The sequence below is a fragment of the Myotis brandtii genome, unplaced genomic scaffold (assembly GCF_000412655.1).
Source record: "Myotis brandtii unplaced genomic scaffold, ASM41265v1 scaffold250, whole genome shotgun sequence".
In the NCBI taxonomy this organism is placed as follows: Eukaryota; Metazoa; Chordata; class Mammalia; order Chiroptera; family Vespertilionidae; genus Myotis; species Myotis brandtii.
The window spans coordinates 1,949,293-1,961,450 of NW_005359478.1; the positions used below are offsets into that span (position 1 = coordinate 1,949,293).

Sequence of the window (12,158 nt, forward strand, 5' to 3'; positions counted from 1 at the left end):
GCGCAGCCCAGCCCTTATCTGTCTGTCTCTTCATCTCTCCACAGAAGACTTTGAGGGAGAGAACCCCCAGGTGCCCAAGCTTGAGAAGAGCATCAGCGGGACCAGCCCCAAGCGGGAACACCTGCCCCTCGCGGTGGGCATCGCCTTCTTCCTCATGACACTCTTGGCCTCCTAGCTCTGCTCCCTCCCTTGATGGGGGCGATGGGGCGGGGGCGGCCCAGATAGGGAGACTTTGGCCTCTCCAAGGGAAGCCTAGCCCAGAGGCCTAGACCCTCCTCCAGTGGCTGAAAGTGGGGTCTGCACCATACATCTGTGCCCATCCCTTCTGCCCCCTCCCTCCACGTGTCACTGTAGTGGACCAGGCACAGGGAGGCCATGGGTCCCAGTGGCCTTATGGCTTGGGTAATGTTTGGTACCGAACTGGGGGGCCATAAAAGGTAGTGCTCAGGACTCCCTGACCCCTGGTGCCCTCCTCTTTTGTCCCCCCAGAGACACATATGCCCCAAAGAGAGCAAATTGAAGCGTGGGAGACACCCCACCCCTCTCTTCCAGGGGCAGAACACAGGGAGGGGACTCGATGGGCGAGGGGGTGGCATCACCCGCTGCCCCCTTACCCTGTTTACAGCAATAAGCACGTCCTCCTCCCCCCCCCCACTCCCACTCCCAGGATTGTGGTTTGGATGGAATCCAAGTTTACAAGTAGACACCCCTGGGGGGGTGGGCAGTGGAAAAGGGTGACAAGGGGTGGGCACTGGGGTGCCAGGCAGGCATGTACAGCTCTATATCTCTATATATATGTACAGACAGACAGAGTCCCTCCCCTCCTCACCCCCCTGACCTTCCTTGACTTCCCCTTCCAACTTCAGACCCCTTCCCCACCAGGCTAGGCCCCCCACTGGGGGACCCCCTGGCCCCTCTTGTGTCTTCTGTGAAGACAAGACCTATGCAACGCACAGACACTTTTGGAGACCGTGAGACAACAACGCCCTCCCCCTCCAGCCCTGAGCCAGGACCCAGCTCCCAGGACCTTACTCTGTCCATCCTCTGTGGTCCCCACCCACCCTCCTGGGCCTTTTTCAAGTGCTTTGGCTGTGACTTTCATACTCTTGCTCTTAGTCTAAAAAAATAAACTGGAGATAAAAATAAGTGTGTGTGACTTCCAGGGCTCATGAGCCTTCTGTACACTAGACACAGGGCCTTTGTGGGGGAGGGTATTCTAGGGCCAACGGGACCACTGCACACCGTGTTCTGTAACTTACCTTGAGGAGGCAGCTCTGTGTGGAAGGAGCAACAGGGGCTGCCCAGCTGGGCCTGGATGACTTTGGGCAACGTCTGTGAGCCTCAAGTATCTCATGAGGAAATCCTGGGTACAGCCCTGGCCGGGTAGCTCCACTGTTAGATACACCACGCTTCCGGGTTCAGTCCCCCGTCAGGGCACATACAAGAATCAACCAAGGAGTTCATAAATAAGTGGGACAACAAATCTATGTTTCTTTCTCAAGAAAAAAAAATCAATTAAAAAGAAAACCTGGGTTATAATACATCTCTGTCCGGGTCAGTGTAAGGATTAAATGCAGGAGTATAAGGCTCAATCAATGACGAATTTCTCCTTTCCACTTCAGGGTGTGAACCTAGATAGGAAGGAAATTATATCTTTATTTTTACTCACCTGTAGCTAAAATTTAACCTTCTCTTATGTACTCGGGCAACAAGCCACAATAGTTAACAGTGCCTGTGACTTCATAACCAACAGAAATCATAGATGTTTTCCAACTGCATTATAGTTTTTGGAGATATCTCAAAATAGCATTTACTCTCCACACTACTTTGAAATGACAAGGTAGTTAGTTATTAGACCTTCCTTGTTTTTACCGTGTTAATAAAAACCTATATATTACTATGCCAAAACAAGTAAATGCTTTGATAACTGTTTCAATATAATTGGTTTCCTTTGTAAATTTATTTTATTTGTTTAAGATGTTGTGGCCAAAGGGCTGAGAGTTCGCTGGTGCTGGGGCCGCACGCACCGGTCAGCCTGTGAGTGGGGACAGGAGGGGAGGGGGAAGAAGCCCACGGCTGCTTCGGAGGCGCTGCTGCCCTGGCCAGGCTGCGTGAGGCCCGGTGTACAGGTGGGCACTGCGTGGGGCGTGCTGATAGGGACCAACGTCTATCGAGCCTTTGCTTGCCCAGGGAGAGGGGGTGCCTTTTCCTCAGTGCCAAGCTGTGCACCCTGGGGACTCCATCTCAGCCAGGCTCTCTAATTGTCACTGTGTGGGTCCTGGGTGAGTGCCCTCCTGGGTGCCCCGGGGGCTCTTGCCAGCAGCATTGTGGGAGTCCCTGGGCACAGGTCCTGTGTCTCTCCTCCTCGGTACTCATGGGAAATTAAATTTCAGCCGTACCCTGGAGGGTTGAGTAGGTCTCCCACGGGCAGAGCAGGGAGGGGTGAGGATGGGAGGACAGATGGGGAAAGAACCGGGGCCAGCCAGTGCACCAGATGAGACAAGACAGCAAAGGGAGGCCCATTCGTCCAATCGATGGTGGGCATTGGTGGGGCACCTGCTGAGCGCAGGCTCTATGCTGGGTGGTGGGGACACAGAAGAGGGTCTCCACCCTCGAATGCGCTCATCATTGAGCGTGTGCTGATGGGGAGGAGTAACACACGTGTGACCATGTAACCAGGAGGTGAAACGCCAGAGGCTGCGGGACACTCTCACCTGGGGACACAGGGAGGAGGCTGCCGGGAGGAGGCGGCACACGCAGCCGCGGCCCCACAGGGTAGGGTCTTGAGGGCCTGAAGGCTGAGGAGGGGGGTTTGTCCCATGAAGGAGCCACAGCAGTGGGCCTAGGCCAGTGGTCGGCAAACTCATTAGTCAACAGAGCCAAATATCAACAGTACGACGATTGAAATTTCTTTTGAGAGCCAAGTTTTTTAAACTTAAACTATATAGGTAGGTACATTGTTATTAACTTAATTAGGGTACTCCTAAGCTGGCCTTGGCTAAAAACGTCCTCAATCTGATTGAGGTACGTTCGCTGAGGTCGACCCCTTCCAACTCTCCCATCCACACTGGTCTATCTGAAACAAGTATTTTCAGATAGACCAGTGTGGATGGGAGAGTTGGAAGGGGTCGACCTCAGCGAACGTACCTCAAAACAATGTACCTCCCCCCGCGCTGCATATCCCGTCGCCTGTTGCCCCACCGACTGACACGCCCACTCCTTCTAACGCCATTTCTTCAAAATAGACTTGCCCAGGCCGAAAACCGACTTCTGTGCACGGGCCACAAAGTTTCAATCGCACTGTACGTGTGCGCCCGCACGTGGTATTTTGTGGAAGAGCCACATTCAAGGGGCCAAAGAGCCGCATGTGGCTCGCGAGCCGCGGTTTGCCTACCACTGGCCTAGGCTGCAGGCTCCCTCGATCCCAGGGCCTGGTGGGACAGAGTGTGGCTGGCTGAGAGGGGAGGGCCTCGTGGATTCAAACTCCAGGAACGGGAAGACTGGGCAAAGGCAGGCACCTGCAGTCAGGAACTAGGACGAGCCGCTCCCATTTACTGAGCACCTACTATGTGCCAGGCACTGCGCCCAGTGCTCCCTGAGCCTGTGAGCAGTGTGCCCTTGGGAGCCTGACCACCCTGACCACCCCAAAGCACAGATGGGAAAACGGAGTGTAAGGGGCTGTGTCCCTTGCTAGGGTCACACGTCCTGGTAAGCTGGCATTCAGAGTGGGTCTGCCTGTCACCGGGCTTGGACCACTGGAACCTGCACCAACACCTGCAACCCTTTCCACGATCCCCACTGCCTCCTTCACCCTCCAGCAAAGCTACTCAGAGTTTCGGGGGAAAGACATCACAGGACCTCAGACAGGGGTCAGGCGAGCTGATCTGAACCCCACATTCTAGATGGGAAAACCGAGGCTCATTCGGAGCAAGTGATTTGCCTGCGTCACTCAGACGTTCGTGGCAGAGCCAGGACGGGGACGCGGGGTCGTGACCCCCACCTTTTTTTTTTTTCATCCTGTGATGCACCTTCCCAGGAACCAGGGGCTGATGTTTGAAACCTCACCGTTAAGGAGGAGGCACCCCCTACCTGAGATCCCTGTTCATTTGCCGTGAGGCTGGGGCTTCAGGAAGCTCGGGTCCTGCTGGGATCTCCCCTCAGACAAGGCTTCAGGCCTCAGAGCACAAAGGCAAGTGAGGTGAGGGGAGCATTTCGATAGACAGACTGGGTGAGGGGTCAGCCCGTAGGTAGACAGAGACCAGCGACCTTGAGCCCTGGCACCAAGGTCTGCACAGCCCGGTGTCCTGGCCAAGGCAGACGTGAGATGACACCAGTGGCAGGGCCTGGGGGTGGGGGGAGGGTAGGGCAGGGCCCACAGTGCAGACTCAGTGCCTACAGGGTGGGATAGACCGGAACAAAACAGAATAGCACTGGCTGTGCGGCTGAGTGGGATATCGCGGGGAGGGAGGCAGATGGCGACAGGACAGGACAGGGAAGGGAAAGGCCAGGCTCGGCCACCTCCTTCCTGCTCCCACACACCTGAGCCAGGTGCCCTGAGAGTCCGCTAATGCCGGGTGGTATCCCAGAGCCTGGGCACTTTGTGGTTGTGCTGTCCCTACCCGGAAGCCCAGGGCCCTCAGGCAAGAAAGGTCAGTGAGCTGTGCCCCAGGAGGGCCTCCTGCCCACCCTGAGCAGGCCTGTCCTCCTCCTTGTTGTGTCTCCTCTGGCCGCCTCCACAAGGGCCTCATAGCAACACAGGCTGGCACTCCCAGAGGCTTTCACAGGGACCCCGTCCCCCCGCTGCCCTCCCCAGGGTAAAAAACAACAGCAACCCCCTGGCTGGTTTGGCTCAGCGGATGGAGTGTCAGCCTGTGGACTGAGGGGTCCTAGGTCCGATCCCGGTCGGGGGCATACACCCAGGTTGCGGGCTTGATCCCTAATGGGGGCATGTAGGAGGCAGCCAATCAATGATTCTCCTCATTGATGCTTCTATCTCTCTCTCCCTTCCTCTCCCTTCCTCTCTAAAATCAATAAAAATATATATTTTTTAAAAAACAGCAACAACAAACACCGAGCACAGATGTTGGCTTGAGGAGTCAGGCTCAGAACCAGGCCCTCCTCTTCCGGGGGAGGCCACCTAGCCTTGCTGTGGGTCGGGGAAAAGAGCAGGGACATCTGCATTTCAGTTTGGGTTCAAGCCTTGTCCCCTGGGCTGGGGGCGCGGACAAAAGGGGTTCCATGGGGAGTAACTTCACGGGGCCATGTGATCTAAACTTCTAACTGGGCAGTTCGCGGTAGGTAGTCATGCCCCAGGCATATAAGTTCTTTTTTTAAAAATTATTTGTTTCCATCACATATAACTTCTTTAGTAAATGGTTTATCTCTGCCTTAAGCAAGCCCTGTCCATTGCTCTGGAGTATCTAGGTTAACACACCTTTGAAATAAGCCATAACCACCCTCAAGAGAGTGGATAATCTTGTTAAGCATCCTGTAATCCAATCCCCACCTTGCCTTCCCCACCTCCGTGTAATCTTTCTCATGTTTCCTCCTCACCCTCAAACGCATAAAAGAAGTTTCAAAACTATTATTCTCGGGAGCATTCAAGAGCTTGCTCCCTGGTATATGTCTTCAGTTTGACGCAAGCAAACTCTAAAAATTCTCTCAAGGAGCTTAGTGAGAACATCAGCAACATAAACAAGGGCCCGTCAGGAATGAAGGGTACACGATCTGAAATGATATTTTACAGGGTAAACTATTATTCTCAGGAGCATTCAAGAGCTTGCTCCCTGGTATATGTCTTCCGTTTGACGCAAGCAAACTCTTATATAAATTCTCTCAAGGAGCTTAGTGAGAACATCAGCAACATAAACAAGGACCCGTCAGGAATGAAGGGTACACGATCTGAAATGATATTTTACAGGGAAACAACAGTAGAGTAGAGGACAGCGAGAATCTTATCAGTGATTTGGAAGATTGGTCGAGATGGCGGTGTAGGTAAATGCAGTACTCGCCCCCTCCCACAGCCACACCACAATTACCATGGAAATACAGAACCACCATCGTCCAGAACCACGTGGAATCTGACTGAATGGAAGTCCTACCACCAGGGAATTAAAGAAGAAGCCACATGGAGCCTGGGCTGGCTCCTGCACAGCAGCTCTCCCACTGTAGTCACAGCTGATTGGCCTGGAGGTCCATCCCTCCCAGTGACACCAACAGCAATCAAGGCTCAACGACAGCAGGACAGTACACACAGCCCACACAGAGGCGCACCTGGAGTGCCCAGCTCAGTGACTGGGGAGGCTGAGTCACTGGGCCCTACAGGACAGCTACTACATTAGACCACTCGACCAAGTCCAGGAAACATAGCAGCTCTACCTACTACAGAAAACAAACACAGAGAAGCAACCAAAATGTGGAGACAAACATGTCGTAAATGAAAGAACAGAAGAAATCCCCAAAAAAGAAAAAGAACTAAATGAAATGGAAGCAAGCAAACGACCAGATACAGAGTTCAAAACAATGCTGACAAGGATGCTCAAGGAGCTTAGTGAGAACATCAGCAACATAAACAAGGACCCGTCAGGAATGAAGGGTACACGATCTGAAATATTTTACAGGGAAACAATAGTAGAGGACAGCGAGAATTTTACCAGTGATTTGGAAGCAAAAAACACCCAATCAGAACAGCAAATAGGAAAAAGAATGAAAAATATAAAATAGTGTAAGCAGAGCCTCTGGGACAACTTCAAGTGTACCAAAATTTGCATCTGGGAGGTGCTGGAAGGAGAAGAAAGGGAACAAGAAATTAAAAACCTATCTGAAAAAAGAATGACAGAAAATTTCCCTTACCTGATGAAAGAAATAGACATACAAGTCCAGAAAGTGCAGAATGTCCCTAACAAGATGAATCCAAAGAGGCCCACACCAAGACACATCATAATTAAAATGCCAAGGGTTAAAGACAAAGAGAGAATCTTAAAAGCAGCAAGAGAAAAGCAGTTAGTTACCTACAAGGGAGCGCCCTTAGGACTGTCAGCTGATTTCTTCTCAACAGATTTGCAGGCCAGGAGGGAGTGGCAAGAAATACTCAAAGTGATGAATAGCAAGAACCTACAACCAAGATGACTCTACCCAGCAAAGCTATCATTTAGACCTGAAGGTCAGATAAAGAGCTTCACAGACAAGAAGAATCTAAAGGAATTCATCACCACAAAACCAATATTACATGAAATGTTAAAGGGTTTTCTTTAAGAAGAAGAAAAAGAAAAAAATATGAATAAAATGGCAATAAATACATACCTGTCAACAATTGAATCTAAAAATCAAAATAAATGAACAAGCAGAACAGAAACAGTCTCATAAATACAGAGAATATTTTGACAGTAGCCAGATGGGAGGGGGTTGAGGGAATGGGTGGAAAGGTGAAGGGATTTAGCAGTACAAATTAGTAGTTATAGTATAGTCGTGGGGGTATAAAGTACAGCTAGAGAATACAGTCTGTAATATTCTAATAACTATGTATGGTGTCAGATAGGAATGAGGTTCTTTGGGATGATCACTTAATGCGTTTTATAATGTCTGATCACTGGGGTGTACACCTGAAACTAATATAATATTGTATGTCAACTGTAATTAAAAATAAAATTATTTTTAAAAACTATCTACAGGTTTGGATGTTTCTTGAGTCAACAGGGGTGCACAGGGGCAGGTGTTGGCCCTTGAGGGGAGCAGGGGGCTGTGTTGGAGGAAGTGCTAGGCTAAGACTATTCTCAGGCCTGGGGCAGGACGGGGAGGTCCCAGCCCACCCCCCCATCTTAGCATTTCTCTTCCCCTTCCCCCTCTCGCCCTCCCTCCAGTTCTAGAGACGAAGGGGTTGGGAGTGGACTTGGGCCCAGTTCACACCTGTTCAGCCCTTTGGAGCTACTCAGCCCCAAAGCCTCAGCCTCTTTTCTCTGCCCAGTTGGCAAACTCAGGCCTGGGCTGGGCTGGAGGGACATGGTCATGGGCTGGATGTGATGGTGACATGGCTGGAAGCAGACGGTTTGGAATGAAGGAACATGAACTAGGACCAGGAGACAGGCTGGGACACAGGGACACAGGTGGGGATGAAGGACATGAGCTGGGGGGGGGGGGGGGGGGGATGAAAGACACCGGTGGGAAGTGGTGGGGCCACACAGGCAGGGAAGTGTGGTGCTGACGCGGGGAAAGGTCCAGATGTGCTGGGACCAGGCCAGCCAGAGACACCTGGGCCTGGAGCAGGAAGAGCAGCTTCAGGCAGAACCTGGGTTGGGTTGGCCGGCCTGGGATCTGACCCTGGGGCATCTGACCTCTGACTTGGGCAGGGCAGGGGGTGCAGAGCCTGCCCCTCCCCTGAAGGGTCAGCTGCCAAATTCTTAGCTTTCACCACAGTGTCTGGCCCAGGCTAATTACAGGGCTGCCGCCAAGCCTGGCTATAAAAGGGTGGGTGAACCGCCCAGGCACCTGGGAGAGCTCTATGCAAGGGCCTGGGGTCCCCAACCGGCCCCGGGCCTCCCCCCCAGAGGCTGGTGTTGGCCAGGGACCCTCGGGCACCCTTCAGTTCACACCCAGTTATATAACCTCACAACCTTTCAACCCCACACAGTCAATCAAGCCCACTGCTGGGGGCAGGGGAAGGGAGAGGGAGGGGAAGACAACCCTAAAGGGGCCTCAGAAAGGAAGGCAGGGGCTTTGTTTACACAGCTGACGTGGGAGGGGCCTCCCAGGCCAGAGGGAGCAGCGCCGCCTCAGGCGCCTCAGGCACACAGGCCACCTTCACTCCCCACCGCAGGCCGGGACGGGACGCTGACACATGCTCCCCGCACTTCTGCACACTTTCAGGCATGCGTGTCCCACAGACCTCAAAGCCACACTCACACCCTTCCCCGGCCTCAGGCACACGCAGGAATGTCACACCAGCTAACATCCTCAGTGGAGGGGCTCGCGGGCACCCCAAGCCACACTGGCACCCAGGGCGACACGGGATGAGGATACACTTAAGGGCTGGCATCCAACAGACGCCAACACAGACCATGCTGACAGCCCCAAGGAAACAGACTGCGTTTCATGCCAGGAAGGGCAGCCGCCAAACCGAGGGACAAAGTCTGGAGTCCAGGAACGGCTAGGGAGGGAGAGGGAGGGGTGTGAGGAGAGCAGTACCACACCCCACACCCCTGGAAACCTACAGGTCATGTCAACAGCCACACGGGACACAGAAACTACTCCTGGGACCCCAGGGATGTACCCAGACACGGCCACTAGCACAGCGAGCCAGGGCTTCTCACTCATGTCACATGACACAGAGACATGGGCCCTGCCTGCCAGGCGTCTGTTAGAGACCATCCGCCAGCTCCCCCCAGGTCCCTGCGCGCCCCTCCCACCCCCCACCCCCATGTGCTGGTGAAGGAGGGAGCTTGGGACCAGAGACCCCTCTCGCCACACCACAGGCATGCTTGCACACATGTGTGTGTGTGTGTGTGTGTGTGTGTGTGTATGTGTGTGTACACACAGACGCCAGACCCTGAGCCTGGGGGAGGGACCCAGGGAGAGACCAACAGAGCCTGCCCCACATCTACTTCCCCCCATGCGGCACAGACCCCCAGGCCCCGGTGTGCCGCCCAGAATAAAAGGGCCACTTGGCTGGGCCTGTGGGCAGAGCCGTCAGGGGAGGCTTTTGGAGAGAGGAGAGGCTGAAGGATGGTTGGCAGATTGCCAGCTGGGGTGTGGGTGTTGCCTGGGGCGAGTGGGAGGGTAGACAGCCTTTGGGGGGGGGGGTGCATGACCAGAAGGTCAGAGGCTGTTATGTTTATGTTTCATAACATCAGCAGCCACGCAAACATTCACACTCTCGGCGGAGCACACCCTGTCCACACAGGCGCCTTTATGCGCGGTCTGCGGCGCCCTGTCCCCCAGCACAAGCCTGCAGGCACCCTTCCCACGGCGTCTACGCGCATGGCGCCCTCTAGCGGTTCTCTCGCGCACCTGCGCGGGCTGAGGGCTACCGTCCGGGGCGAGTGGGCCCCTTCTGGTCCAGGAGCATCTTCTGAGTCTTCCGAGGCTGGGAGAGCGGGGCAGCCGGGCAGACTGCGGCGGCCCTGGGGGCTCAGAAGAGACGGGTTCTCTTTTAACCAAAAGCAGTTAAACAGGGGCCTGAGTTAAAAATAGGCTGTATGGCCCTCGCCGGTTTGGCTCAGTGGATAGAGGATCAGCCTGCGGACTAAAGGGTCCCGGGTTCGACTCCGGTCAAGGGCATGTACCTTGGTTGCAGGCTCCTCCCTGGCCCGGGGCCCTGGTCAGGGCTCCTGCAGGAGGCAACCAATTGATGTGTTTCTCTCTCATCGATGTTTCTCTCTGTCTCTCCTTCTCTCTTCCATTCTCTCTAAAAAATCAATGGAAAAATATCCTTGGGTGAGGATTAACAACAACAAACAAACAAAAAAACAAATAAATAAAGGTGATTAAATGTTTTAAAAAAAAAGGCTGTGTTTACAACCAGAAGGTGGCAGGAGAGGAAGCTTTTTTCTGACGACGGTCCGGTCCAGTCTGAGCAAGGACCCTGCTTACTCCGTCCCAAACGTCTGGAGCTCTGCAGGCCCCTGGGCGGGCCCCACCCACGCGCTCGGTCTGCAGAATGGGGCCCCTGGGAGTGCCCGCCACCGGGACTCCTTTTTAGCTCCTTTATTCGCTGATGAAGCTGGACTTTAACTTTCTTCATGGTTCCTCCAGGAGTACAGGATGCACCTTAACTTATCATAGTCGACCTGCTTCAATATTCCACCACTGCTTCTATGTCCCGCCTCCCAGCCTTTGTGCGATTGACGTCCTGCATTTTATTTCTATGTATTCTATGAATCCCACACACAGTATTATTTTTGCTTTAATCCCTCAACTGTCATTTAAAGAGAATTTTAAATAAGGAAAAAGTCTTTTATTTACCATTTCTGGTGCCCTTTGTTTGGTTTTTTTTGTTTGTTTGTTTTAAATATATTTTATTGATTTTTCACAGAGCAGAAGGAGAGGGATAGAGAGTTGGAAACATCAATGAGAGAGGAACATCGATCAGCTGCCTCCTGCACACCCCCCACTGGGGATGTGCCCACAACCAAGGTACATGCCCTTGGCCGGAATCGAACCTGGGACCCCTCAGTCCGCAGGCCGACGCTCTATCCACTGAGCCAAACCGGTTAGGGGGCCCTTTGTTTTTTTTGTATAGATGGCAATTTCCATCTGGTATCATTTTTCTTCACTTGAATCACTTATATAAAATTTTATTTTTTTAAAAAATATTTTTATTGATTTCAGAGGAAGGGAAAGGGAAAGAGAGATAGAAACATCAATGGTGAGAAAGAATCATAGATCGGCTGCCTCCTGCACACCCCTTGCTGGGGATCAAGCCCACAACCCGGGCATGTGCCCTTGACCAGAACTGAACAACACTCTATGCACTGAACCAAACCAGCCAGGGCTAGTCTGCCCTTTTTTGTGTTGTTTAATACAGTAGGGTAGAGGATGGTGGTCCCTGATACGCCACCATGGCCAGAATCCGAAGTTGGCCTATGATTTTGGAAGAGATTTCTCTGCAAACATGATTAGTTTGCTTTTCAAAAAGCCCTAATTGGGCCCAGCTGGTGTGGCTCAGTGGTTGAGGGTCAACCTATGAACCAGGAGGTCATGGTTCAATTCCTGGTCAGGGCACATGCCTGGGGTGCGGGCTCGATCCCCAGTAGGCAGCATGCAGGAGGCAGCCGGTCAATGATTCTCTCTCATCGCTAATGTTTCTATCGCTCCCTCTCCCTTCCTCTCTGAAATCAATAAAAATATATTTTAAAAAACACACAATAGCATAAAAGGAACAATAAGAACAACCTAACAAAAGGATGAAACACAGTCATGGGAGAGAAAAGAGAACCTGAACATCTGCACTTTTTTAAAATTTATAACCATGTCAGGAAAACAGGAAAAACAGTGCACACAACCTCAAGCAGAATTTTAAAAATTGATTTTAGAGAGGAAAGGAGAGGGGGAGAGAGACAGAAACATCAATGATGAGAGAGAATCAATCAATCAGCTGCTTCCTGAATACTGGGGATCGAGCCCACCACCCGGGCATGTGCCCCAACTGGGAATCGAACTTTGAC

At 52.6% G+C, this 12,158-nt stretch overlaps 1 protein-coding gene and 1 long non-coding RNA gene across 3 annotated transcripts in view; both read left to right on the forward strand.

Annotated features, from left to right (window-relative positions):
- The window catches only part of EFNA3 (ephrin-A3), a 5,506-nt gene extending 4,360 nt beyond the window's left edge, over positions 1–1,146 (forward strand). For both annotated transcript variants that reach the window (XM_014540806.1, XM_014540805.1), the window contains one exon: positions 45–1,146. In XM_014540806.1, coding sequence (XP_014396292.1) covers positions 45–175 — 131 coding nt within the window. In that variant the 3' untranslated portion in view covers positions 176–1,146. The remainder of the gene's footprint in view (positions 1–44) is intronic.
- The window catches only part of LOC106726322, a 9,730-nt gene extending 5,586 nt beyond the window's left edge, over positions 1–4,144 (forward strand). The window contains exon 3 of the long non-coding RNA XR_001362374.1: positions 4,130–4,144. This is a non-coding gene — a long non-coding RNA (uncharacterized LOC106726322). The remainder of the gene's footprint in view (positions 1–4,129) is intronic.
- The last annotated feature ends 8,014 nt before the right edge of the window (positions 4,145–12,158 follow it).